The 27684-nt window shown below is 38.5% G+C and overlaps 1 protein-coding gene across 13 annotated transcripts in view; it reads left to right on the top strand.

Annotated features, from left to right (window-relative positions):
• The window catches only part of LOC103163754, a 64643-nt gene extending 38107 nt beyond the window's left edge, over nt 1–26536 (top strand). For 6 of the 13 annotated variants that reach the window (XR_004771426.1, XR_004771424.1, XR_004771427.1 and 3 more), the window contains 9 exons: nt 566–602; nt 5388–5502; nt 6605–6816; nt 7964–8026; nt 13439–13569; nt 15789–16746; nt 16998–17106; nt 17770–17812; nt 25335–26536. Coding sequence is in view for 1 of the 13 variants with exons in the window: in XM_035449991.1 (XP_035305882.1) it covers nt 15815–15852; nt 16639–16746; nt 16998–17106; nt 17770–17812; nt 25335–25398; nt 25493–25640 (510 nt within the window). In the remaining 12 variants the exon portion in view is untranslated. Of the gene's footprint in view, nt 1–565; nt 603–5387; nt 5503–6604; nt 6817–7963; nt 8027–9367; nt 11730–12958; nt 13012–13438; nt 13570–15788; nt 16747–16997; nt 17107–17769; nt 17813–19225; nt 19474–25334 lie in introns of those variants that run through there. The other 7 variants (XR_004771416.1, XR_004771415.1, XR_004771417.1 and 4 more) reach the window with 6 other exon arrangements.
• Nucleotides 26537–27684: the final 1148 nt, after the last annotated feature.

Genomic DNA, 27684 nt, shown 5'->3' with positions numbered 1-27684 from the left:
GAAATCACAATTGAGAAAGAGGGACATAGAAGGATTCTGTGACATCTCATACCCCCTAACCCCCCCAAAGAGTTAACAATTTAGACAGAAAGTCATCAAGAGAACTCTTAAAATTGTGATAAGGATGCTGAAGTGTAGCTCTCCAAAACTGATGGCTTCTGGTGGGGGTGTGGGTGAGGAAGGAATCATTTTTTTAAAGGGCTGGCCACTGGGAGTTTGACCATGCTACAGTGAGTATATAGGCAACACAATTGGATTAATTTTTATTTTTTATTTCTTCTACTTTTTTGGAGAAGAGATCACAAGGGCAGGAGGCAGACCTGGGAGGGCTGGGAAGTGTGATTTGTGTGCATGGTATGAAATTCCCAAATAATCAATAAAAAATAGTATTTTGGAAAAAGTTGTCTGGTCCAACATGTCTTTGGTGTTAAAGTAATGAAACCCTGCTATAACCTGAGAAATTAGCACCCATGGTCTCTATCTAAGGCTATATTAGGACAATAATGATGTTAGCATTCTCATTTTTCTAATTGATGAACTCTTTTACTTTCCCTTTTTCTTACAGGGCCAACCACTGAACCTAGGATATTGCATATACTTAGGTAAGAATCTTGTCACTGAGCTTCAAAACCCATACCCCATTTTCCAGACAAAGTCTCACTGTGTAGCACTAACTGGCCTGAAATTGACTCTATAGACCTGTCTAGACTCAAACTCACAGTGTTCTGCCTGCCCCTGTCTCCTGCCTGCTGGGATTATAGGCTTATACTATCACACCCAGCCTCCCAGGCTCCTTTTTGTTTTTATTTTGAGACAGATCTCACTAAATTTCTCTGACTGGCAGTAAATTTCTTTTATTGTCCTGCTTCAGAATTATAACTATGACCACTATGCCCAGCTCTTTATTCACAGTAGTAGTACAAAAATAGTGCTTTAATCGGTACTCCTTTTTCATAAGGCCAATAGCCTTAAGTCTGGCCCCACAAAGCCAACATATCAGTAGTATTCTAACAGTGTAACAGTGCCCTCACACTGACACCAGGGAAAACTATTCTTTCCCAGAAAAAGACTTAGTTCCGATTATTTGTCTCACTGTGAAGTCTATACAGACTCATTTCTTGGTTTTTGTTTTACATTTTCTATAGGTTATAAGACTGCTACAGGAAAGGCAAAAAGAAAAATTTAAAAGTTTGTCTTTCCCTGTTCTGACCAGTACTACGCTCCAATCCTTCTCCCTCTTATCAATCTGGATTATCAATCTGGATCCTGGGTTCTTTTCTAGGATTCAATAACAGTGAACTTGGGAGCTCAGCTCCTGACTTTAGATTCCATCTGGTCTGTTAACAGTATTCTTTGCTTACTAGAGGCAGTACATACCAAGATCCCAAGAGTTAAAAAATCTTGACCTCTCTTTCTCATACATTTCTTCCACCCTATCTTTGACTGGATTTCTGGAGCTCTGCCTGGTTCTTGGTTGTTGATCTCTGTAACTGGTTCCATAAATTACTGTATGAAGGCTCTATGATGATAGTTGGGGTATTCATCAATCTGACTACAGGGATAGGCCAATTCAAGCATCTTCTCTACTATTGCTAGGAGTCTTAGCTGGGGTTCTCCTTGTGAATTCTTGGGAGTTACCCTAGCACCGGGTTTCTTCCTAAGACTATAGTGGGTCTCTCTATTAAAATATCTTTTTCATTGCTCTTTCACTCTATCCCTCCCTGACTAGGAAATCTAGGTCCCTCCTGTTCTCATTGCCCCTCCCCTCCCCCTTACTACCCTCACCTCAGTTTGTCCTGTAGATATCATCTAATTTCCATTCCTAGGGTGATCCATGTGTCCCTCTTAGGGTCCTCCTTGTTACCTAGCTTCCCTGGAGCTATGGATTTTAGTCTGGCTATCCTTTGATAATGATGAATAAATCTACAGAGACAGTTGAAACCAAGCTCATGGAAACTCCTGAACTCTAGAACTACAACTGTGGAGATTCCAGGGGACTGAACTAGGCCCTCCATATGTGGCAGACAGTTGTGAAGCTTGGACTATCAGAGGGGCCCCTGGAAGTAGGACCACGATATAAACCTGGTACATGAGCTAGCTTGTTGGAGCCCACTCCATATGGTGTGATACCATGCTCAGCCTTAATGCATGGGAGAGGGGCCCAGCCCTGTCTCAACCTATTGTTCCAGACTATGTTGACTCATCATGGGAGCCCTTAACTGTGAGGAGTATTAGACTGGGGATGGGCTAGGGGGATGGTGTGGGAGGGTGGGAGGAGGTAAGGGGGAATAGGAGGAGGAGTGGGAGGGAGAACTGAGGTTGAAATGTAAAATGAAATAGAAAAAATAAAAAAGAAATAAACTACATGGAAAATGACAAAAAAACCACCCCTACAAATTACAGTCTTTCTAGAGTGCATTTTACATAAGAAAAATTAGTAATTACACAGCCGGACTCCAATTAAGTGCAAAGGTAAAATTTTAGAAATGGCCTTGGCAGAAGGATGAAAAGATCTTTGGAGCTACTGGCCTGCAGATGGAGTTTACAGATGTTTTTCCACTTAGTCCTGATAGCAGTCTTACGAGGCTTGGTTCTTGTCCAATAAAGCAGTCAAGAATACAATAGGATGTTGCTTTGAAGATTGCTTTTCCCTTCCCATTAATAATTCAAATATATGTCTTATACAAATTATCAGCTATAAAATATAGAGGAACATAAAAACCACTCATTATTCCACTGCCAAAAATAACTGTAGCGACAAAAAGGCAAACTAAGAACACAGGGCCATAAAACCAGAAGTCCCCCACTCGGTAGGAATCAGAGCCTTAGCTGTTGCCTTGTGATGCCTTATACAAACACCACTAGTGGTCAGGGCTGGGGAGATGGTTCAGTAAATCAAAGATACTGCTTTTCCAGAGAACCTGAGTTTGATTCTCAGTATTCATGTCAGGCAACTCGCAACTGCCTGAAAGTCCAGCTCCAGGGGTTCCACAGTCCTCTGCAGGCCTCACACAAATTAAACACTCACATAGATACACATGAATAAAAATAAAAAGAAATCATTATGTGTGTGTGTGTTTGTGTGTGTGTGTGTGTGTGTGTGTGTGTGTTCTAATGGATATCTATTCATAGGGTGAATACTGGCATTCTTCAAAGGAAAAGGGGGGCTCAGAGGTAACCATTCTCTTTATAGACTACCTTACTCCCCACTTTTGTCTCTCTGGTCCACACAGTCTTGTAATGGTTTGGTTTTCATTTCCAATATCACTCAAAGAGTGAGTGTTGCTCTCAAAATTAAGTATTATCTCCATACAGGCCGATACATTCAATCTTTGCAGGTGAAAAGGTGTAATCTCCTTAAGATCATATTGAGACTTAACAGTCTTGTACTTTTGTGATCTTGCATCACTCCCAAGTCTGCAAACTACATCAGCCCCTTTGAAGTATCTTACTGCAGGCTCCTCCTCTAAACAGTTGTCTTACTAGGTCCAGAGACTCGTTATCTACTTCAGAATATCACTGGGAAATAAGAGATTGTGTCTGTTTTGAAGTGTCCCAACAGGATAAAAGGACACTTGAAGCCATCTGGATCAAACACAAATCACCTTGGATTTATCTGCCCAGAATTATGACTATTCAAACCTAGAAGTACAAAGAACCTATTTCTGTGAACCTCTTGGAAATCTCTATCTCTTCCTGTGACAGCCAGGTGAAATCCACCCACAGAAACCTCTAAATCCCAATGAGTAGCTAAAGTCCTTTTGCTCAAATTTTTGTGTTCTATGATTTAATTTTAAAAGCTATTTCTTCTTCTGTTCCTCTCTTCCTCCTTCTTCCTTCTTTCTTCTTTCCTTGATGTCCTACAAGACAAAATTTTGCTTTGAGAATTCATCATAAATATTTTTCTTCATGGTCATCTCAGAGACTATTCCTGGACTGAGGTCATCAGTTATCTGGAGTTATAACCTTGTTTCTAATTCTATACAGGAAGCCAAAGGTAATGGTGGTTCTGTATTGGTAGAGTATTCATTGTCTTTTTACTAATATACTTCTGTCTTAAGGAATTGATTCCCCCACCCACAAAGGAAACTATTTTGCTGTTGTTTAGTCTAAAATACAGTCTTACCTGAAGGTAATTTCTTTTCCCAAATAGCTGTGGCTCTCCTGTTTTGCTGCCTTCTGACAGTCCTTTATGTTTTAAATGTGTTTTCCTCTTCCATTTTATTCATAAAAAGAGAACGAAATTTGTCTAGTGTTTCTAACTGTTGACTATGTCCACAAAGAGACTTGATGTTGGTAGATGAGGTAGCTGTCTAAATAGATAGCCAATATTGGACTTTTTATCATTCAAAACATCTGTTAAATACGAAATCTGTATACAGAGGTACCAATATTTTCTTCAAAAAATCTGATATAATGCATGTTTCTTTTTTCAAGGAGAAAAAGGTTTATTTCATGTTATACATACACATCAAAGTCTATCATTAAAAGAAGTTAAGGAATAACCTGGAGGCAGAAACTGAAGCAGAAACCATGGAGGGCTGCTGCTTACTGGCTTGCTCCTCATGGCTACTTAGCCTGCTTTCTTATAGAACCCAGGACCACCTGCATATTAGTGGTATCACCCACAATGGGATGGACCCTCCCTCATCATAACCAATTTTAAAAAGTACCCCCAACAGATTGCTAACAGACCAGTCTTATAAAGGAAATTTCCCAGTTGTGCCCTCTTCTCAGGCACTAGTTTGTGTCAAGTTAACAAAAATGCTAACCAGGACAGGGTCTGTAGATCAAGCTGGCCTCAAATTTACTATGTAGATAAGTCTGGCTGCCTTGAACTCTAAATCCCCCTTTCTTTATGTCTTGAGGGATAGGCTTATCAGCATGCCATCAGACTTGGTAATTTTAATGGCTTTCCTCTTCCTCTTTCTTTCTTTTTAAAGAGAAATCATACAGTGCCTTATAAGTTATGCAGGATAGGATCAGAGACCATGATAAAAACATAGGTCACAAGGAGCAAATGATTTGTTACTATGCTAAGTTTGTGCCTACTTCTATAAATAGATAAACTAGTGAAGTAGTTAGCATTTATGATAGCTGTGGTGGCTTGGGTAGGAATTGCCTCCATAGGCTCATATATTTATATTTGAGTGTTTAGCCATTAGGGAGTGGTACTACTTCAGAGGGATTATAAGGTATGGCCCTGTTGGAGTAGGTGTGGCCTTATTGGAGGAAGTATGCCACTGGGTCTAGCCTTTGGTTTTCAGAAGTTCAAGACAAGCCCAGTCTCTCTCTCTCTCTCTCTCTCTCTCTCTCTCTCTCTCTCTCTCTCTCTCTCTCTCTCTCTCTCGCTCTCTCTCTCACTCTCACTCTCTCTCTCGCTTTAGCTCTCGCTCTTCCTGTGGATGCAGATGGAAAATACTCAGCTACCTCACCAGAACCATGTCTACCTGCATGCCACCATGTTTCCTCACAACGATAATGAACTAAACCTCTGAAACTGTAAGCCAGCCCCATTTAAATGGTTTCTTTTATAAGAGTTGCAATGGTCATACTGTCTCTTCATATTAATAGCAAGTATAACAATTTTGAAAAATAATATATTTTAAAGCATACATAGAGTAAACTGACACATTTTACATCTACACAAATCATACCATATTCGTGTAAAAAACAAAAGTTAAGTTGCCATTATTTAGTAGTACTTAATAACCTTACTATTACTTGTCATATTCTGATAAATGCTTAGTAATTGACTTTCCTAAAAGAAATGTTCTCCCATGTGGTATTCACCAACTTCCATAGTGTACCTATTCTGTTTATGATCAAATTCAAGGTCACTGACCCCTGGGTTTTTTCAGAGATATACCAATATTCAGCCCTCACCAGATAATGAGATCTTGTTTCATCACTCTAATTACTGGAACCAAGAGACAAAACAAGAGTTTAAGGGAGTTCACCTGCTTAGAATGTTCATCCTATCAAAGATGAAAGGAGAGGTGAGGGCTGTCTGAGGCTACCGAGGGCCCCAAAGTCAGAGCATAAAGAATCTTGAATGGGTCGGGCGTTGGTGGCGCATGCCTTTAATCCCAGCACTCGGGAGGCAGAGGCAGGCAGATCTCTGTGAGTTCGAGGCCAGCCTGGTCTCCAGAGTGAGTGCCAGGATAGGCTCCAAAGCTACACAGAGAAACCCTGTCTCGAAAAACAAAAAAAGTCTTTAGGAGATTTAGAGACCATAGTATTTGACAGGTATCTTGGTAGAAGAGAATTGTGTCTTCATTATTGCGGTGGCCAATATATTATGAAGGAATCCAGGGATTAGATGATAGTGTCCTTATCCATGGTAATATTGGCTAGATTCTGTAAATAGTTATGTAAGAAGGTAAAATATTGCTACTTAGGTACTAAATGTTTATTGAAATTTACAACTAAGAAGTAACAATTGCCCTAACCATAGAAGTAACCATGGTATTTTGTGTATACACAGGTAAGTGATGATGGTACTCCAAGCTACAATGTTAAGATTAGGATTTCTCAGATAGACCAGTTGTATTTGATGATACACCTTACCCTATTAATGATCACATTATTTTTGATATTTCAGGGGTTGTGGTGAACCTAACCACATAATGACTGATATTTTCAACAATCTGGCAAAAAGATAATTGTTCACTTAACTTCAGGACATGGTGGATTTTTTTCAGCTAAACAATAAAGAGATCACAATGACCCTAACCATAGTAATGAGCTAGATATTTTCCAAGTCCTGAGATAATAGATGGCGATGTTCCTAAAAATGGGATGACTGTGAGGATGGTAGGTATCTAGTAATAGTAATATTAACATATTTTCAATTACCCAGGTAAGAGACATTGGGTTCCAAACTATTTTTCTAGATAATTTGTAGGTCTTCAGGTAAGAATCATCCTAAATCTGTTAGAAATGGGCTTCTTTAGGTGATATGAGAAAGACTTGTCTGTCACAATGCACTGTTTTGACCAAAATATTTTGCATGTTTTGGTAAGAGCTTCTGGTAAGCCAGAAATGTGTGTAGGATTTTAAAGATAGTCCTGAAGTAGTAATGTAAACCATGTTAATGGCCATGAGATTTTCAGGTGTCCTATGAAAGATGTGTCTCTAATTATGGTTGCCATTATATCGTTTTCACAGGTTTTAGTATAGAAATACTGGTGTGATTAACCTCAGCAGTGAAGAGGGGCCTTGACAGTCAACAGTAAATTAAATAATGTGAACTTTAACCAATCCCTCCACTGGAAGTCTTGCCTAGCTATAGGAGATAGTTGGTTTAGGCTCCATATCTCCCATAGCTAGTATCACTCTCATAGATTCCTGGTAGTTTCCATTGCACTAGGTTTCTACCTCATCCCAGAGATGCCCTGATGTAGAAACACATGGGAGGCCTCCCCTTTTCTGAAGAGAAAGGAGGAGTGGATTGGGGGGTGGAAGAAGAGGGGAGGTTGGGGGTAGAGACTGGGAGGAAAGGAGGGAGGGAAAACTGTAATAGGGCTGGGAAAAATAATTAATAAAAATAAATTTAAAAATCAAAATAATAGTAATAAAGATTGACACCATTCAGCCTCAAAAAAGAAAGAAACGGTGGACAGTCTTAGCAGTTTTAATAGTCATGAGTTTAGGAGCTCTCAACAATCTTGTTGATAAGATTACATTTTTATATTGTACATAGATTTATGTTGAATCTGTGAGTGTTGAGGCATTGATTGCATTCTGGTTTGGTGTCATTTTTGTTAACCTACCAAGCCATCAATAAGCATAGTATAATTAGCAGATCTCTAATCAAGGAAGAATAGACTTTCCTCAAATTAATCTAGCTCTTCAGATAAATTTGGAGTATCTATTATCTATGATGGTGGGATAAGGGAATAAGCATGTGTCCTGCAGAGTAAGCTATGTTCTCAAACATAATTTGTATTTTTTGTTTCAGAATCCCTTCAAGATAGCATCATCATCCATAAAGGATTATTGTTAAGTCTTTACTAATAACCCAGTGAGTATGTTATTAATCATGACATACTGTAGACTATCGAAACTTCAATATATAGACAAAGAGAATGTATTTAAATGGTGTTTACCTGATTTTTGTAATCCTGTGAAACAATTGACTGGGTCACAAATAGAAGATGGTATTTCCACTCTTCTTACTTTCAAATATATATCTCATAAGCCCTCTAGATAATCTTGTATTACTTCCTCTTTTAGTATGAATGCTGTAAAAACAGATATTTCCAAAGTGTTATTAGAAGACAACAGATTCTATATCCTTGGTTATAAATAATGTATATCATACACATTTAAGTAAATCATATTTCAGGAAATTTGCATAAGTGACCATCATCATGCTAGCTATAGGAATTTCTGCAGGTATCTTCTTTTTTTTCATTTTTTATTTGAATTAGAAACAAGATTGTTTTACATGTCAATCCCAGTTTTCTCTCCCTCCCCTCCTCCCCTGACACCCCCTCAACTAAAACCTACCTATCACATACCCTTTCCACTCCCCAGGGAGGGTGAGGCCTTCCATGGGGGAGGTTCTTCAGAGTCTGTCATATCCTTTGGGATAGGGCCTAGGCCCACCCCTGTGTGCCTTGGCATAGGGAGTATTCCTCTATGTGGAATGGGCTCCCAAAATCCGTATCTATGCTAGGGATAAGTACTGATTGACTACAAGAGGCCCCATAGATTTCTGAGGTCTCCTCACTGACACCCATGCTCATAGCATCTGGATCAGTCCCATGCTAGTTTCCCAGGTATCAGTCTGGGGACTAAGTGTTACCCCATTGTTCAGATCAGCTGTTTCTGTGGGTTTCACCAGCCTGGTCTGGACCCCTTTTCTCATCACTCGTCCTTCTCTGCAACTGGATTCCAGTTCAGTTCAGTGTTTAGCTGTGGGTGTTTGCTTCTACTTCCATCATCTGCTGGATGAAGGCTATAAGATGACATATAAGTCAGTCATCAATCTCATTATCAGGGGAGGTCATTTAAGGTAGCCTCTACTCTGTTGCTAGATTGTTAGTTGTTGTCATCTTTGTAGATTTCCAGACATGTCACTTGTGCCTGATTTCTCTTTAAACCTATAATGTCTCCCTCTATTATGGTATCTCTTATCTTGCTCTCCTCTATTCTTCTCCCAATTCAACCTTCCTACTCCCCCATGTCCTCCTCATCCCTCCTCTTATCCCCTACTCATTCTCCTAGTTCCCTTTCCCCTCCCTCACATGTTCCCAATTTGCTCAGGAGATCTTGTCCCTTTCCCTTTCTTGGGAGGGGGGGCAATGTATGTCTCTCTTAGAGTCCTCCTTGTTTCCTAGCTTCTCTGACAGTGTGGATTATAGCCTGGTAATCTTCTGCTCTATGTCTAAAATCCATATATGAGTGAGCGCATACCATGTTTGTCTTTTTGTGACTGGGTTATGCAGGTATCTTCTTAAAAGATTAAGTTCTTTGTCTATAGTGATCTGGGACTATGCAGGTAGTGGGGTGATATAAGCTGGTGATTTGGTAGATAGACAGATAGAACAAGACTAAGACAAAATAGGTTTGTCACAGAGTGTTTTTCAGAAAAATGTGAAGACATTACAGTTAGCTAACCAAGATCAATAGAACATTGGCTAAGTGCACATAAGTACAGAATGGGTTTAAATTACAGCACAGGTTATGTGATCTTCATATACACAGACATGTGATAATGGTAGTTTTACTTTCCCCTCTTCTTTTTCTTCTTGAGACAGAGTCTCATTGTATAGGCCAGGCTGGCCTGGAACTTATTATGTAGCCTAGACTGAACTCTTAAGTTGTGATCAACTTACCTACTTCAGGATCTTTGACTCTTCCAGTAACCATGTTTTTGTTGAAGTTGCTCAGGTAGCAACATTAGTGACAATAAGATTGTACTTTTAAATTATAGTTAATCTTTAACTTTGTCTTTCATTTTTTGATATTATAATTACATCATTTCCCTTTTTTGTGTTTGCTCCCTTCAAACCCTCTCATATATCCCTTTCTCACTCTCTTTTCAAATTCATGGCCTCTTTTTTAAATAATTGTTGTTACATGAATATATATGCATGCCTGTATGTATGTATGTATATATGTACACATGTATCCCTAAATACACAAATACAACCTGCTCAGTCTGCATAATGTTACTTGTATGCATGTTTTCAGAACTGACATTTTGGTATTAGAAAACCAATTGATATGTTTGAGACAATGTCTTTCTATATAGCTTTTGGATGGGTGGAACCCAATGGTCTACTAAGAATACATAGAGCATTGGTTCTCACCCTTCCTAGTGGTAAAAGCCTTTAATACAGTTCTTCATGCTGTGGTGACCCCCTAACCATAAAATTATTTTCATTGCTACTACATAACTGTAATTTTGCTACTGTTATGAATCATAATGTAAATATCTGTGCTTTCTTAGGTGACCCCTGTGAAAGGGTCTTTCAAACCCCATGGGTATCATGATCTACAGGTTGAGAAACACTGCTTAGATACTCTGAAGCTTGTTATATAAACCATACTTGCATTGAACTTGCAATGATTCTCCTAATTCTATCTAAGTGCTGATATATAAGTGTGTATACCATACCTGGCTAGACTATACTTTTTATATATTAGAGACATTTAATGTTAAACCTGTGAATTTTAAAGGATATATTGTAACATGTTTCATTGCCAGCCCAGAAGTAAACATAGGATGTGTTTCCAGTACCCAATCAAAAGAGGATGGAGTCCCCTGACAGGGATGCTACCCTCAAAGCAATACAATTATGTAAGCAGTATTGAAGTGGCCATGAGGAAAGGAAAGAATAGATGTCTTAGTGAAGCATATTGTATCTTAAAAATAGATTTTGCATGTCTTTTCATGTTCCATTCAAGAGAATGCAACACTTCAGAAAAGACTGTTGGGGGAACATTGCTAAGAACTAGCTAAGTGATAAAGTTGTGATAGCATATTGTAGATTGACTGAGCTTTGAGAATGGCCAGCTCTGAGTGTCCATGATTATTTTGTAGGAATTCTCTGGAGTTGTGAGTAGTATATATGTATGAGATGATTCCAAATTTACTCATTAGAATGTTCAGATTTACATTTGATTGCTTTAGGTTCTTCTACTTATCCCTGTTTCGGGCATATATGTGGTTAAAATGGGAATATATCCCTATTATTACTACTAAGCATTCAAAGTTTATTTTAACTTCATACATAAAAGTTTATTTCAGGCTCATAGTGGCAGAGACATAAACAAGGTAACAGTATTTGTCAGTGCCCATCATTACAGTCTTTTAAATTTTACTTTCCTTTGAAAAAGTGTCTCATATAGCTCAGGCTGGCTCCAAACTCACTATATAGCTGAGGATGACCTTTACCTCCTAAGTGCTGGGATTGTAAGTATATACCACCTTGCACAATTCATCATTACAGTGTTGACCATGGGATATTTGTAGATAGATATCCTCTTAAGGGACTAGATGTACTCTACTAAGCCATTGTTCATTGTGGTTGTCACATCTCCAGATAATATAGATATGTTCTGAAATCACACAATGACCTATTGCATTTCTATGTACAAATAGAATGAGACATGTACCAAATCAGTGTTTAACTATGTTTGGTTTTTCAGAGCTAGATCAAGGCATCACAATGAGACAGAGAGTGTCAATGAATGGGACTAAGTCATAGCATGAGGTACATCTTTGTTAACATTTTAAGTAATGATGACCCTAACCTTTCACCATTTTTTGCCAATGGTCAGTTAAGAATAATGAAATCCTACCAATTTTTCTGAAAATGATACTACACATTGTATATGGCAAATCTATTCAAATGTGTGCATGTGGGAGATTGCTCCTATCTCAGTACATTTTTTATTACTGTGTACTTGCCAACCTGGGAATAACAATAGGATATTCTGTCAAGAAATGGTAGAGTCTGTTTCAGTTTTAATGTTGGATAATCCCAAGTATTTACATAGAGTTTGAGTGCCCCTTTACGATGGCCTTTGACCACAAGTGGACAGGAATCTAGGTAAAGCAACTCATATCCTGAAGCATATTTTTTCTTTGTTCTCTGGTTGCCTTTAAAGGAAAATACGCAGAAATATTGATATAATCTTGTGAGGAAGTGGGTAAATGAGAAAATAATCATAGCATAGCAAATTCTGTCCAACCTTCAACATTCCAATAGATATGGAGTGTGCGCCCAGCCAGTCTTGCTGTGCCTTCTTAAAATTTCATTTTCTTTTAGTAGAACTCATAAAAACTGAAAGAATGAATGTGCCCTGGTTCACTGTTCTGGACTTATCATCCTGCATGTAAGCATGAAATATTTTTTTAAGCCTGAGGGTTTCGAAAAATGAAACTTTGCTCCTATGACTAGGAACTTTCAGATTTCATTGACTTCTTACTGACCAATAATATAAATTTAATAATTACAAAGCTAGCAATATACTCAAGATTTCAGGTGAATTTTTTACTGCCCTTCAATGTGAATTTAAATGTGGAATTTTTTCAGCTATCTTCTGAAATGAGCAATAAGTTTCTATGAGGGTTTGTCTATAAATATCCAAGTATCATACATGGTCCTGAAATAATACAATGACTTAGGAAGCATGTAGTAATTCTAGTAAAATGAAATTTCTGCCAAGTGAGTATTCCACATTGTGTTTTTTTTTTTTTAGTCAGATCCTCACAGTGAACCAGGAAAGGTCATGAAACAGAACACTGCTAATATCCAGAGAAGTACTCAGGAATATGGAAACACTTCAAGAGATATATGATTTTCATAAACATATATAAGTGCTAGTGGTATATCATACTTTTCTTGTCACCACACATTTGTTGTATGACTTTTTTACATTCCCTTCAGAAGAGTAGAGTGACCCTGAAAAATGTTGATGGAATCTTGTTAATTTTTAGGTAAATGGTGAAGTATATATTGCAGCACAAACCATGTGATCTTAGATATCAAGGTAGGTGTTATACTATCTAGATTTATGAGTAGTAAGTGGCAAGAGTTTTGTCATCACATTTCTTTTTGCATATTTCTGGAATTATTTCTGGTTGTACATTTTTGGCAGTGACATTAAGACCATACTTTTAAATGTGTGTATTAGAAATGTTTCTGGCAGGCTTACATTTCACCCTGTATTCTACACAATGAACATTAAATCCTGACTATGTCTCTAGCAACCCTACAAATATCATATTCTTCCATGCTTGCCATCAGGTAATGCCTTTTATACATATAATGGCAGAACCAAACTCACAGGTAAAGTTTATATTCATGGGCTTCATCACAGTGAGATGCAGTGTGTTCTTTGTGCAGGTATTCTATGAAGGAAGTAAGAGACCTTCAGAGGAGAGTTCTCATACTTTGAATTCTGCAATTTTCCACAGGTTAAGAACTGATGCAGAGACCTTTGGGATGACATGTGACCTCGTATTTTCATGATGTTTATTTGTAACACAGGAAAGAACACCACAATGAGACAGACAGTGTTGTCAAAATGAACATATCTAGTATCCAGGTCAGTGCTATCATAGGCCTTTATCACATAATGCAGTGGTTTTCAACCTTCCTAATGTTGTGACCCTTTAATACAGTTCCTCATGTGTAGTGGCCCCCAACCATAAGATTATTTTTGTTGCTCGTAATTGTAATTTTACTATTGTTATGAATCATAATGTAAATATCTGTGCTTTCCGGTGGTCTTAGGCAACACTTGTGAAAGGATCATTTGACCCCCATGTTGAAAATAACTGACATAATGGAGCATCTTATGTTTATATGCACAGAGTATAGTACCCTCTGTCCTTCTTGTCACTTTTGTTTTATTGTTGTTGCTCAGCCAAGAAATAGTGGCATGCTTAACTGTTCTCAAAACTAAGAATGTGGATGTTTTCTAGAGTGAGAAAATGTATAATTCATCTATATGTGTTGAGTGATTGGGTGTGTACCTGGTAGGAGTCATTGCTATGGAAATGTTAGTGCATCAGTAAATGCTGGCTGTGTTGCAGTTATCCACTGGAAAGGGATAGCTTGACCTTATAAGGTCTTTTCTAGGGTAAAGATGTGAGATATTGCTCTAGTCACTCATTAAATATCATCATATTTTCAGATAAATTATTTAATAAGTGATTTGGAAGCTCACGTGTGTCCCTGTCATTGTAACCTATGCAGATAGCACTCTTTCATATGACTAATAAGCCTTAATTTTTATTGTATCTTTGTTGATTGGTCATGTGTACTTAATCTTTATAAGGGTAGAAGATAGATAAGGACGCTGTAACTTTCATAGGATATATCATTGAGACACCATGGAATTTTGGCAGATATTCTTCAAATAGACTAGGGGATCTGTTAGAATGAGTTATCCTTGAAAGTCTACAAGTATCTAGGTTCTGTGGATGTGCCCTAAAAATGATGGTGTGAGTTAGGAATTTCCAATTCCAGATAGAATGATAAATGTACCAAATAGTTTTGTTAGGATTTGGTTTTCATAGATATTAAACTATATCATAATAAAAGTCATAAAGTTGCATACTGCAAAAAATCAAAGTAAGAGCCAAAGCTGGCCTATTCACAGAATTAAATGGAAGTTTCATGTACTTGGGTAAGTACTGATGGTATCTGTAACACTTTTTATAAAGGCACATTTGTGGCAGGTGGTCAGGTACAAAATAATGCTGTCCTTAGGAATCCTAATAAAGACAAGCTTGTGCTATATGGTCATGTAAGTATTAGGGGATTTATATGGCTTGTTTTTTAAAATTTTACCTTGAGTTTAGTTATAATCTTTGCATACTTTGTAGGTACACAGTCAAGAAAGTATACAATCTTCTGACAATATTTGTACATCAAATTCATCCAAGTATCCAGAGGGAATTAGAGTGTTCTTTAGCAATTATAGTAGTCAAGGTAGTGGATAGATATCTTCCTCCCCTTCTCCTCCTCTGATTCTTGTCCTCCTCTCCTGTTCTCTTCTTCTCCTTATCCCATTCTTCTCCCCTCCTTCTTCTCTTCTCATTCTTCCTCCTTCTCTCCTTTTGTTCCTCATCCATTTTCCTCTCCTACTCCATCTTCTTCCTCCTCCTCTTCCCTCTCCCCTTACCTTTTTATGAGACAGGCTCTTACTATCAGAATAGTACTGAACTCCCTCTGTAGCTCAGGTAAAACTTGAATTGTGTTGCTTCTGCCTCACCTTATGGAATAGCTAGAATTGATATGCCTGTATCAAGTATAGCATTATTCATACTGTCTGAGAGATTCTCTTAAGGAGAACATACTGATCATTGGAATATCATTGACCTTTATCCTGACATATTACAGAATAGAGCACATGATCCTCAATATTCGGGTGCATAAGAAGGGTATATCTAGTTTGGAATTGCCATGCTGTAACTTTTCAGCAAGTACTTCGTTACCTTCATTGCCTTATGTGTGTGTGCATGAAAGTTCTTAGAGACTTTAATACTTTCAGATATACTTCGTAAATTCTTAGAGGAATCAGAGATTTTAGCAGTATCTTTGGCTTGTATTCCTAAAATTAATATTCTTAATGATAGAGTTATATTTTGAGTTCTAAATAATTTTCATTGTGTCTATCATGATAATATTGGTGGTAGCATTTTAAGGAATATCCTTTCTTAGGAGAATAAGAATTTGGCCATGTCTTTGGCTATTTGCAACTATACATGTAAGGCAAATGGACCTAAAAGTGACTCAGTGAATGGAACATATTTTTAGGTGTCTTTCCTTGACAAAACTTCACAATGCCTCAAAGTGATCTTCAAGAGTGTGGTTTCTCACAGTAAGTAAATGATTGAGAATCACTGCACAGGGCACTGGTTGTCATCGGCACAGGTAAGTGATCAGTGTCCCTTAGCCCTGCTTTTCTTTACAGCATATGTGTCCTGAAGATGTGTGGATAAGAAGTCATAGAGTCTTGGCAAATTTCATGATCATGATTTCATATAATATGTTCATGACCTTCATGTTGAACTTGTGACTGCTAAGGGATTGATTGTGTCAGAGCTTACTGTCATTTTCATTGACTTGTCAGCCTAAGTTAAGCACCAGTTTTATAGTCTCCAGATCAAAAAAGTATGGTCACTTCTGAATTGTGGTCCAATTATGAGTCATTCAAGTATCTAAGTGCAGTTGAATGGTCCCTCAATTATAGTTGTGGGCAAAGGAATGTGAATGAGTCCTTATAATGTAAAGTGGATCCAGATACATATTTTTCCAATTTTAAAATTGAAAAATATCTCAAAGTGAGCTAAAGGAGGTTATTAAGTGGGTCACTGATGTTTCAAGGTAAGTGCTGAAGATGACCTCTTTACAAAGCAGGATATCAGATACTCCTGTTCCTGAAAAATTGTTGATGATGTCACCAGTGCTTTTCATTACCACACATTTGTGATGGGTATGCAAATATAAATGATTTGGGTCCTTAGAAACCTAGCGAAGAGTTTACATGACTTACACAGGAGAAAATGCATGTTAAATCTCTATAAATTGATACATTGATTATTTCTTGGTTCTTTGTCATAGATCTTGACTTTGAGGCAAGTTGTAAGCCTTGAATATTTTGCAGGTTGAAGAAGGGGTGGTCTTTCCTCAAAATTACATGTACCGTTTCTTCATACTGGTCTCAAACTCGAGGAGATCTGCCTGCCTCTGCCTCCCAGGAGCTGGGTTTAAGGTATTTAGCAGCATTTCCATGTATCCACAGCCCATTTTACTTGCTATTATGAAAAAAATTCTTACTGTGTTGTCTAGGCTGGCCTTGAATTCTCTCTGTAGCCTAACCATGAAAACCTCTGCCATTGCCATTTGTAAGAGTCTTGGTTTGGTAGATACACCCCAGAATTAATACTATGGCCTTGAGAATTTTAATATGGATCAGTGGAATAAGACACATATCTAATGGGATTTCCTCGGTATGTTTCTCAGAGACAGGTCACAACCTCATGGTACCTCACAAAGATCTGCAAGAATACTACTTCTCGATATATGCAAAAGTGCCTCTATGATCCTGAATCAGTCTACAAACCACCTCATGGTCTGTATAAAAGCTGAGTAATGATGGCATCCCTAACTCTTTTTTCTAACCTGCAGCAAAAGCAAGAACTCAGATCATAAATCATGGAGTCCTTAAATAAATATAGTTAACGTGATTTCATATTATTCTATGGCTAGAAAGTGAAACATACTGATATTGAGGGGTTGGATGTTGTTTATTGGCATTGTTGATTTGTCAGCCCAGCAGTAGGAATAGTTTCTTTTGAGATGTCAAGTGGAGAAATGATGAGTACTGGAGTGTGATCATATTAGATGTCATCCATTTATTCAGCTGCAATTGAAAAATCCTAAATATAAATCATGGGCAAATGAATGGGAGGGTGCCCACTTAGAACAAACTTTATTCTGATATAGGTTTCTGTGTGTCTTCTTCCTTAATTTCCCTTTTAGATTTACCCTGCAGATTGCTGACAGAGCCTTGCTACTTTTTAGATAAGTAATGAAGTGACATACTACAATATAGGCCATTTAATATTAAATTCAGGTCAGGGAAGAGGAGTGCCTAACCTAGTTTTAGGGGATGTTTCTAGCAACAGTTTGAATAATTGAATAGTCTACATATTTGAAAAGATGTAACAGTCATTCATTAAAATATGATTTTCTTTTTATCTTTTCTTTTGTGGTACTGGGGATTGAATGCCAGATCACCCACAGTAAGGTAACCGAGATCCAGAAAGATAAATATGGTATGTATTCACTTATATGTGGATATTAGCTATTAAATAAATGATATCCAAGCTACATCTGATGACCCAGAGAGGGTTGGTATAGAGAAAAGGGCTGGAGGGGTACATAGATCTCCCTTGGAGGAGAAAATGAATGGACTTTATGGTCTATTGGTTAGGGGGGAAGATCAGGAGGGGAGGGTGAGGAAGATAGGTTTGAAGGAGGGAATGCAGAGGAAGACAGCTAGAATTGAGGGGCATTGGAGGGGTGGTATAGAAACCTAGTGCAGTGTAAACTTCCTAAAATATATGCAAGCAGTCCTCGTGAAGTCTTCAAATAATGAGGGAGGTAAGTTCCAACTGGCTATCTCTTGTCACCAAATGAAGCTTCCAGTAATGGGTCTGGGTTACATCTGATTGAGTTGTTGGCCAAAGGGGTACCATGGAAATCCCCAAACAGCTCAGGTGGTTGCCAAAATAAATTGCTCTCCACAAACAGACAACAAGGCCTCAATGAAGTCACCAAACATGAAGAGGTGGAGTTGGTGTCTACACAGAACCTTCACTTCTATGTTCTAGAGTCTTTGGTACAGGAAGGGACTCTGCAGGCTGAAAAAAGGAGAAACATTAACCCCAATCCAGTCACAAAATCTTTGATCTACAATTTGTCCTGCCTGCTAAATATGCTAGGGTTATAATAGCACAAAGCTTATGGGAGTAACCAATCAATGTTCAATTGGACTTAAGGCCCACTCCATAAGATAGAATTCATACCTAACACCTCTTGAGTGATCAAGAACCAGAAACTAGATAGCCAGAGTTCTAGGGTAAAATCAAATACTACTGATCAAAAACAAAAATTAACAACAAAATAATTCCTAATGATATTCTGCTATACTCATTGATGGGGAATGTACTTCTGTGTATGTTCATCTTATTGATTGTTAAATAAAGTATTGTTTGGCCAACGAGGCAGCACATTAGATGGGACTAGGAGTCAAGGAGGATTCTGGGAAATGTAGTAAAGAAGTGATGATCCAGGCAAGAAATGACATAGCATGGAGACTCATACATAGAGGAGGGAAGAAGGAAGTGGGCCCCTTCTCTCTTCCTCCAGAGTCACCATGTGATCCCAGGATGAGGACGCCAATGGAAGGCATCCAATAAGATAAGTCTTATAAAATATATAAATTTATGATAATTAAGACTGAGCTAACAGATGAGAATCCTAGTCATTGGCCAAGCAGCATTTGTACCTAATAGATGTCTCTGTGTATTATTTGGGGCCCTAACTCAGCGGTCAGAACTCAGGCAGCTGGCAGGAAGCGCCCACGTGGCGGTACGGCTCGGGCGGCTTTTGGCAGAAAGAGTTATTGAAACAACTCATATATCAGTACTGCATTCAGCCAATATCAGAGAACCATCCTCTTGCAGAAGATGAGAACAATACAGAGACCCATGGCCAGACATCATGCAGGGAGACCTTGAAACACACAGTTCTAAATGGAATGTCTCCATCAAATCTCACTCCTCAGAGCTCAGGGAACCCTGTAGAAGATGAGGCAGAAAGAGTATAAGAACCAGAGCAGATGGAGGACACCAGGAGAACAAGGCCCTCTGGATAACTGAGCACGGCTCATATGAACTCAGAGACTGAATAAGCAAGCACAGGGCATACACAGGTCTGTGCTAGGTCCTCTGTGTATATATTCTAGCTTTCACTTTAGTATTTTTATGGGACTCCTGAGTGTGTGAATGAGTGACTCTCTGATTCTTGTGTCTGTTGGGGCTCTTTTCCTTTTGTTGATTTGCCTTGTCGATGTGATGGTTTTTGTTTTAGTTTATTGTATATTATTCTGTTATAGTTTGTTGTTATCTCTTAGAAGTTTGTCCTTTTCTAATGAGAGACAAAAAGGGAGTGGATCTGGATGGAAGGGGAAGTAGGGAGGAACTTGTAGGTAAAGAGGGAGAAGAAACTGTAATAAGGATATTTTGTATGGGAAAAGAATCTATTTTAATAAAAGGGGGAAATGATATGTACATTTTGAATTCATGCAAGTATCCAGGTGTAGTTGAAGTGATTTTCAAGAATGGTGGTTGTCAAGGTGATAAACCAGGGTCCTGATGAGCACACTGCATATTAAAAATCACTTTTGTGCCTGTTTTCTCTTTTTCTTTCTTTTTTGGGAGTATGAAAGAGTGATATTAAACCACCTTGCACAATGAGACAACCACTTTACCACTCTAGTGCTTACTTTTCTTTCTTTTTTATTCTTTTTTAAAATTTAAATTAGAAACAAGCTTCTTTTACATGTCAATCTCAGTTCCCTCTCCCTCCCCTCCTCCCCTGCCAGCGTACCAACCTCCTATCCCAACCCCATTCTGCTCCCCAGGGAGGGTGAGGCCTTCCATGGAAGATCTTCAAAGTCTGTCATACCATTTGGAGCAGGGACTAGACCCTCCCAGGTGTGTCTAGGCGGAGAGAGTATCCCTCTTCATTTGTGTACTAGGGGTAAATACTGATCCACTACCAGTGGCCCCATAGATTGTCCAGACATCCAAAGTGACTTCCTCCTTCAGGGGCTCTGGAACAGTCCTATGCTGGTTTCCCAGCTATCAGTCTGGGGTCCATGAGCTCCCCCTTGTTCAGGTCAGCTGTTTCTGTGGGTTTCTCCAGCCTGGTCTTGACCCCTTTGCTAATCACTCCTCCCTCTCTGCAACTGGATTCCAGAGTTCAGCTCAGTGTTTAGCTGTGGGTATCTGCTTCTGCTTCCATCAGCCGCTTGATGAAGGCACTAGGATGGTGTATAATGTAGTACTTAATTTTCTACTATTTATTTTGAGATCAGATCCCACCAAGTTGTATGTTCACTTTTGAACAGGCCCTGACCAACTTCCATCTTTCTCTTTCTCTCTCTCCCTCTGTCTATCTGTTCCTTTCTTTCTCTCTGCCTCTCACTTCTCTTCTGCCATTCCTGTCCCCTTCTCCCCTCACCCCTTTTCCCATTCACTTTCCCCCAGTAAAAAACCTCTCCACCAAAGCTCTATCGCATGGTGTCTTTTTCTCACAGACCACTTTTTAAATTATAACCCACTATTTGATGTATTGTTGGTATTCAAGTTCTTGCTAGGGTAAACCTACCCCTTCACAGTACAGTATATCTGATCTTCATATACGCAGGTTATTGATGATGGTTGTCCCTTAGACTTGTCTCCATCCTTTTGTTTCTGATGCTTGGGTGAGTAATTATGGAGTCCTTAGCAATTCTCCCAACCTGAGTCTTCATTTTATTTGATGGGGAAAATTGATCTTAATCTTTCATATGTAGAAGGATCCATTATAAATTTATTATTTGTTACTTTTACGGCCCAGTTCTAAGCTTAAATTTTTAATTTTCTAACCAAAAGGATGGATTTTTATTTTATTTATTTTTATGTATTTTAGTTAAAATATAATTACATCACTTCCCCCTTCCCCTTTTTACTCCAGCCTCTCCAAAATCCCTTTCCTCCAATTCCTTCTGTGTCTTCCCACTCTCAAATTGATATGCTTTTTATTTGATTATTATTGTTGCATATACATGCATACACAATGCTTATGTATGAATATATACACGTATTATGTATGTGTATGCACAAACAATAATACAGTCTGAAAAATTAATTTTTGTTGTTTATGTATATGTGGCTTCAGGGTTGACGTTTCATAAAGGTAAATTATGCTAATGAACCTGCAATTACCAGAGTTTTGTTGTATGCTCATAGTAATTCTAGAAACAAAAAGACTGCCTTGGTGTACAGAAAATCGATGTTTCACCTAGGAGGGTATGGGGAATGATTTTTTTCCTTGCTAATTGTAATTGTTATAGCATTTCTAGCCTATCCATCAGTAAATATAGCATTCAAGTTCACCACAGAATCCATACTAGTGACAAACCTTACAGAGGTAAGGAATGTGGCAAATCCTTTACACAGATCTCAAGTCTTCGAGTTCACCACAGAGTCCATACTGGTGACAAACCTTACAGATTTAAAGAGTGTGTCATGTCGTCTGCCTAGAACTCCACACTTTAAACTCACCACAGAATACATACAGAATTGAAACTGTAGAAATATAAGCATGTGAAAATTTCTTTGCTCAGGGCCCATGTCTTCATGATCATCATAAAACCCTTTAAGGATAGGGACATAATTAGGGTTCATGGAAATTTCCATAATGTATCATCAAAACACAAAATATGAAATTTTGTCATATATTCTCTCAACAACTAAGAGTTTGGTTAATTAACCTACTGTCATAGTTAGCTACAGTTGTCAACTTGACATACATAAGAAGAGGCAACCTTGCCGGGTGTTGGTGGCTCATGCCTTTAATCCCAGCACTCGGGAGGCAGAGGTAGGCAGATCTCTGTGAGTTCGAGACCAGCCTGGTCTACAAGAGCTAGCTCCAGGTCAGCCTCCAAAGCCACAGAGAAACCCTGCCTCAAAAAACAAAAAAAAAAGAAAGAAAGAAAGAAAGGAAGGAAGGAAGGAAGGAAGGAAGGAAGAAAGAAAGAAAGAAAGAAAGAAAGAAAGAAAGAAAGAAAGAAAGAGTCAACCTCATTTGAGAAATTGCCTTCATAATATTGGCCTCTTGAGAATGACTTTGAAACATTTCTTAATTGTTAATTGATGTAGAATGGCCTAGCCCACTGTGGGTATGTACCATTCCTAAGCAGGTAGGCCTGTGCTGTATTAAGAAAGGTAGCTAAGCAAACCAAAGAAGGCAAGTAAGTAGACTTCCTCTGTGGTCTCTGTGTCAGTTCCTGCCTCCAGGTTCCTGCTTGAGTTTGGATGGTGACATGGGACATATAAGCCAAATAAACACTTTCCTCCTCCAAGTTGCTTTGTATCATAGTGTTTATCACAGCAATGAAAAACAAACTAGAACACTTGCCTTCCTGTGACAGATTGCAAATGTCTTGGTGATATAAGTAAATTCAGAAATGATAAAATCACTCAAGCATTTGTAACTATACAGGTAAAATAAGAAATCCTGTATGGGTCTGACCTACTTCCTTTGCATATGTGTTATAATTGTGTGGCTTGGTGTACCTTTTGGACTCCTAAAAGTGGGAGCAGGGTCTGCCTCTAACTTTTTTGCCTGCTTTTAGGACCCTTTTCCTCCTACTGGTTGCCTCATCCAACTTTAATATGAGGGAATGTGCCTGGTTTTATTATAAAAAAAGATCTGAAATTGGTTAAATGATTGCACCAAAATGTTTTTCAGGAACAGTCAAAACTATAATGATTGCCAGGCAGTGGTGGTGCCCACTTTTATCCCAGCCCTGGGGAGGCAGAGGCAGGAGGATCTCTATGAGTCTGAGGCCAGCCTGGTCCACAGAGTTAGTTCAAGGACAGCCAGGGCTACACAAAGAAACCATGTCTTGACAAACAAACAACAAAAAGACTACAGTGATTAAGGTGATCCAGACAAACATTGTTGGCATTGAGGTAAATGCTGATGTTGCCTTAATTACAGAACAGCTCATCTGCTTTTGTAGCACGCACTTGGGGCTGTATGAAATGGTTTTGTCCTTTGCAGTCTGACAGAAGACAAACTTCTGTGTTTTATTGCATAGAGAAATTTTATACTGAAAAATGTGCATGTTTTTTTCCTGTCCTTCTTAATCTTGAACATAGGACTAAGCCTAGCATATTTTGCAAGTGCCTAATCCAAAAAGCATGTCATCTAAAAGTGTATTACTGTCGAGTTGATGCATATCCAATTGAAGTCAAAATGTTCTTTAAGAATGGAGGTGGACAAGGTAATATCAGGCATCCTGGTGAGGAAATTATATCCGAAAGTACACTTGTTCATAATTTCTTTTTTTCTTTTCTTTTGTGTGTGGGAGTAGCAGGAGTTGAACATGGATCTGACACAAACACAGAAGAAGCTCTAGTTGTAAAGTCTATGTCCACGCTTTTCCTGATTATTATTTCTTTTTGAGGGAGTGCCTAGCTCTGTTACCCAGGATGGTGTTGGACTGACTCTGTAGTCTAAGTAGGCTTTAAACTTAGTTTGTGAACATTAGCAGCTGAGTTTATAAACATGCCTTATCAGATGCTGCTTATAGTTTTTCACAGGTAATGATTGCATGATTATCTCTGTGAGATTCTGACCCAATATTGTTCCTAACCAAACAATTGATAAAGTGGTAATAGTGTCAGATTTTCAGTATTCTTGATCTTGATCTCTAATGTCCAGGTAGAGGAGACATGTGTGCCTAGCCAGTGTTCCCATGTTTTACCAACAGGTACTGTTACTGTCTTGACTAATGTATACATATAAGGTGTTGCCTCATTTAGTCACATTAGGCCTTCATCATTTATATGTCTTATTAATTCCTAGTTGTAGGGGAAGCTGTAGCCACGCCTTCTTAGGGGCTGGCTACAGGAGTACCTGAGGGCTTGTGAGGGCGTGGTCAGAGTTAGTAGGGGGACTGCGTTTTCGGTTTCTCTTTCTCTTTGCTTCTTGCTGTACAGACTACCACCGGCTGGCTGGTTCGCTCTGTAAGTAAGGCTTTTCCCTATTAAATACCCTTATATTTCTACCTGACTCCGTATTGGTAATTTCCTACTATACCTAGTAGAATCTGAGGATCCTTGATTATTTTTGTTGTGAGTGCTTTTTTATACTCGTATATGAATACTATTATATATAAGCACAGAATTGTAGTGCACTTACTGAAATAGTGTGAGAATGATGTCCCCCATAGAAGAGACATCAGCAGTGCTCCATTCAATTTTCTGTTTGTCTATCACTTCAATTTTTTAAATTTTTTTTATTAGTTCAAGTTAGGGAACAAGTTGTTTCAATGTAAGTCCCTTCTCCCTCTCCCTCCCCTCACCCCCATCCCTCCTCCTCCATCCCCAACCTTAGCCCCCACCCCATCCACCCACCACTCCCCAGACAGGGTGGGGCCCTCAATGGGGGCTCTGCAGTTTTGATTATGGGACTTTTATAGAGTTCCACATAGGAGTCTAAGAGTTTTTCTATAAGGCTGTGCCCATGGCCTTCTGTAAATATTCATGTGGGATAGATGACTTCCAAAATGATGCACAGTCCTCTGGAGTTTTAATAAAAGCAGTTAGTATGAGACTTATAACTAATGGGTATTCTGTGATGTGTTTTTAGAGACTGGTCAAGACCTCAGGTTGTCTCAAAGGGAGCTTCAAGAACACATTTGTCCATATTTGTGTTAGTTACAGGATAACCCTGACTCAGGGCACAGGGCATCTGATCTTTCTCTCCATAGGCAATGCTGATGCTGATGCTATTCTGATTTTCTTATCTGCATATATTTCTTATAGGTGCTTGGGTAAGAAATCATGGCATCCTTAGTAAGTCTATTAAAGATGAGTTCATACAATGTATATAATAAGGCCTGGACATTAATGTGGAATCTATAAAAATTGATGGACTGCTTGTGCGAGGGTTCACTTCCTTTACTTTTGATATGTCAGCTTAGTACTAAGCATAACACTTCTTTTGCGATTGCAGACCAAGAAAGGATGGACACTCCCAAACTGCAGACAAAGTGGACGTCATTGAAGCTGAAGTATCTGTTAGTACTGTGGACAAAAGAATGGGAAGAATTTCTTGCAAAGCTGTATCTTAGCATACCTCTTAACCTGACTTGTTTTCATAATCCTCTTCAGAGAGCAGAGTGACCCTGAGCATATCACGAATGAAGGCTTGCTGATAAACTATATCAATAATGAACTGAAGCTAACACACTGCAAATCATATGATCTTGGATATCCAATCAGTGAAGATGCCTACCATTTTGTCCTCACACTTTTTTGATATTTCTAGTAAGATCTGAGGCAGTGTACAGTTTTGAGGGGAACCTCAGTTATTTGTTAAGACTTCATTTTGATCTGTGTATATATAGCATGTATTCTTCCTTTTCTCCTGCTTGTCCACATACACTGAGTTAAAACATAAATAGGTCACTGCAAACCTGAGTAAATCTTTTATTCTCTATCCTTGTTACTATAACTAATGTTTCCATCACTCACATACATAATGGCAGAAGTGTCGTCAAAAGTGATCTAGGTCATTTTTGTTGTGTCCACCATGGTGATATGGAAGGATCCTATATTATAAGATCTCTTTTTCTAAGTGTAACTCTTGTCACTGAACTTCTGTAATACTCTAAGGTTCAAGAAACACCAGGGTGACCTTGAGATTGGCATATATACATAAGATTTCAATGATTCCTCTTTCTGAGGTACACCAAAACAGCACAGTGAAATGGATAATACTAGCAGTGAGACCAAAGACCATTGCTGGTATCCAGGTTAATGATGTTCAGGATTTCTGTCATGGCACTGAACCTCTGATCTTTAGTAAGTACCAATGGTGTCCCTCGTCCTTCTTGTCACTGTGCTTTTGTTAACATTAATAAGGTAATAATTGATGGGATAATAAATCCTTAGCAATTCTCATTACTAAGAATGAATTCTTTTTATATGGTACAGAAAATTCATGTTAAAAGCCTGTGCGGTCTAAAGGGTTGGTTTTGTCCTGAGTGGTCATTGTTGAAGTGGCAGCACCTTAGTAAACACTGTGTGTTCAGGAAGGCATTCTGATTATATAACCTGTCAACCTTAACAAAAGCACAAATTTCCAGATAGAAGTGAAGTGTTTCCTAACAGTGATGGTAGACAGTAGAGTAAAAAGCACATTGCATCCTCAAACACTTTTGAATGTTGTTGTTTTCACGGACTCCCTGCAAGAAATCACAGTTATCTGAAAATATTACTAAGAAAACCTTGCTAATAAGCAGATACATGATAAGGTTGTCAAAGCACACTGTAGACTGCCTCATGCTCCACACCCAGGTCACTAAAGAGAACATAAATAACAGTGTTCCCATATTTCTTTACAACCTCCTGATGAGCTTTTGGCTAAGATGTGAAATGACTGACGCTCTATTCACTCATCAGAAGCCTTCATATTTTCAGACGTACATTGAACAAATGATTTGCAAACTGTCCTGTGTCCCCTTGAAAATGGCACCTGTGCAGATAGCAGTACATCTCTCAAATACAAAGGAACTACTTTTATTATGTTCTTGCTGACTGGCAACTTGAGGTTAATGTTCCTAGGTTTCGACGATAAGCAGGGATCCTGATAATTTTCATAGTATAGGTAACCAAGACATTTATTACTGGAGTTTCAGCATATTTCCTAAGGTACTATGAATTCTTTTAAAATGTTTTATTCAGGGGCGGGAGAGGGAGAGGGAGAGGGAGAGGGGAATTACATGTGAAACAAGCCTGTTCCCTAACTTGAATTAATAATAAAAAATAAAAAAAGAAAAGAAAAAATGTTTTATTCATGCCTGTTTGCAAATATAAAGGAGCTGTAGATAGACATAGAATTGACGCAGTGGCTTGGATAATTACAATTATCCAATGTACCAAATAGTTTTACAAAGATACATTTTTCAGAGATTGGTAAGGATACCACTATGACTCAGAAAAGATCATCAAGTAGAACATTGCTAGTTTCATGGTCTAGTTGGCTGGAGGATGTGGTGTAAAAGTGTCTTGTGCTTGGGTAAAGTATTGCTGATTTCCTGGACCCTTTTCTTAATCATGCATGTGTGGCAGTATTGTGTAGCATTTTTCTCCAAATTGAAACATTCTCTATAGGAGGAAAGAAGACGCTCATGAGATTCAAGAGGTTAACAAATATCACATGACCGAGAAAACTGCAACTTTTAGGTTTGTTGAAGCACGACTCGCACCCCAGCTTTCTAGAAGCAGTAAGGAACTATTGGGGAAGGAGATTCTGACAAGCCTAGCTATAGAAATCTCTCTGAACCTGTGAAGCTGCCTGT

This window comes from Cricetulus griseus, chromosome X (assembly GCF_003668045.3).
Source record: "Cricetulus griseus strain 17A/GY chromosome X, alternate assembly CriGri-PICRH-1.0, whole genome shotgun sequence".
NCBI lineage: Eukaryota > Metazoa > Chordata > Mammalia > Rodentia > Cricetidae > Cricetulus > Cricetulus griseus.
This window is presented reverse-complemented; position numbering and strand designations above follow the sequence as displayed.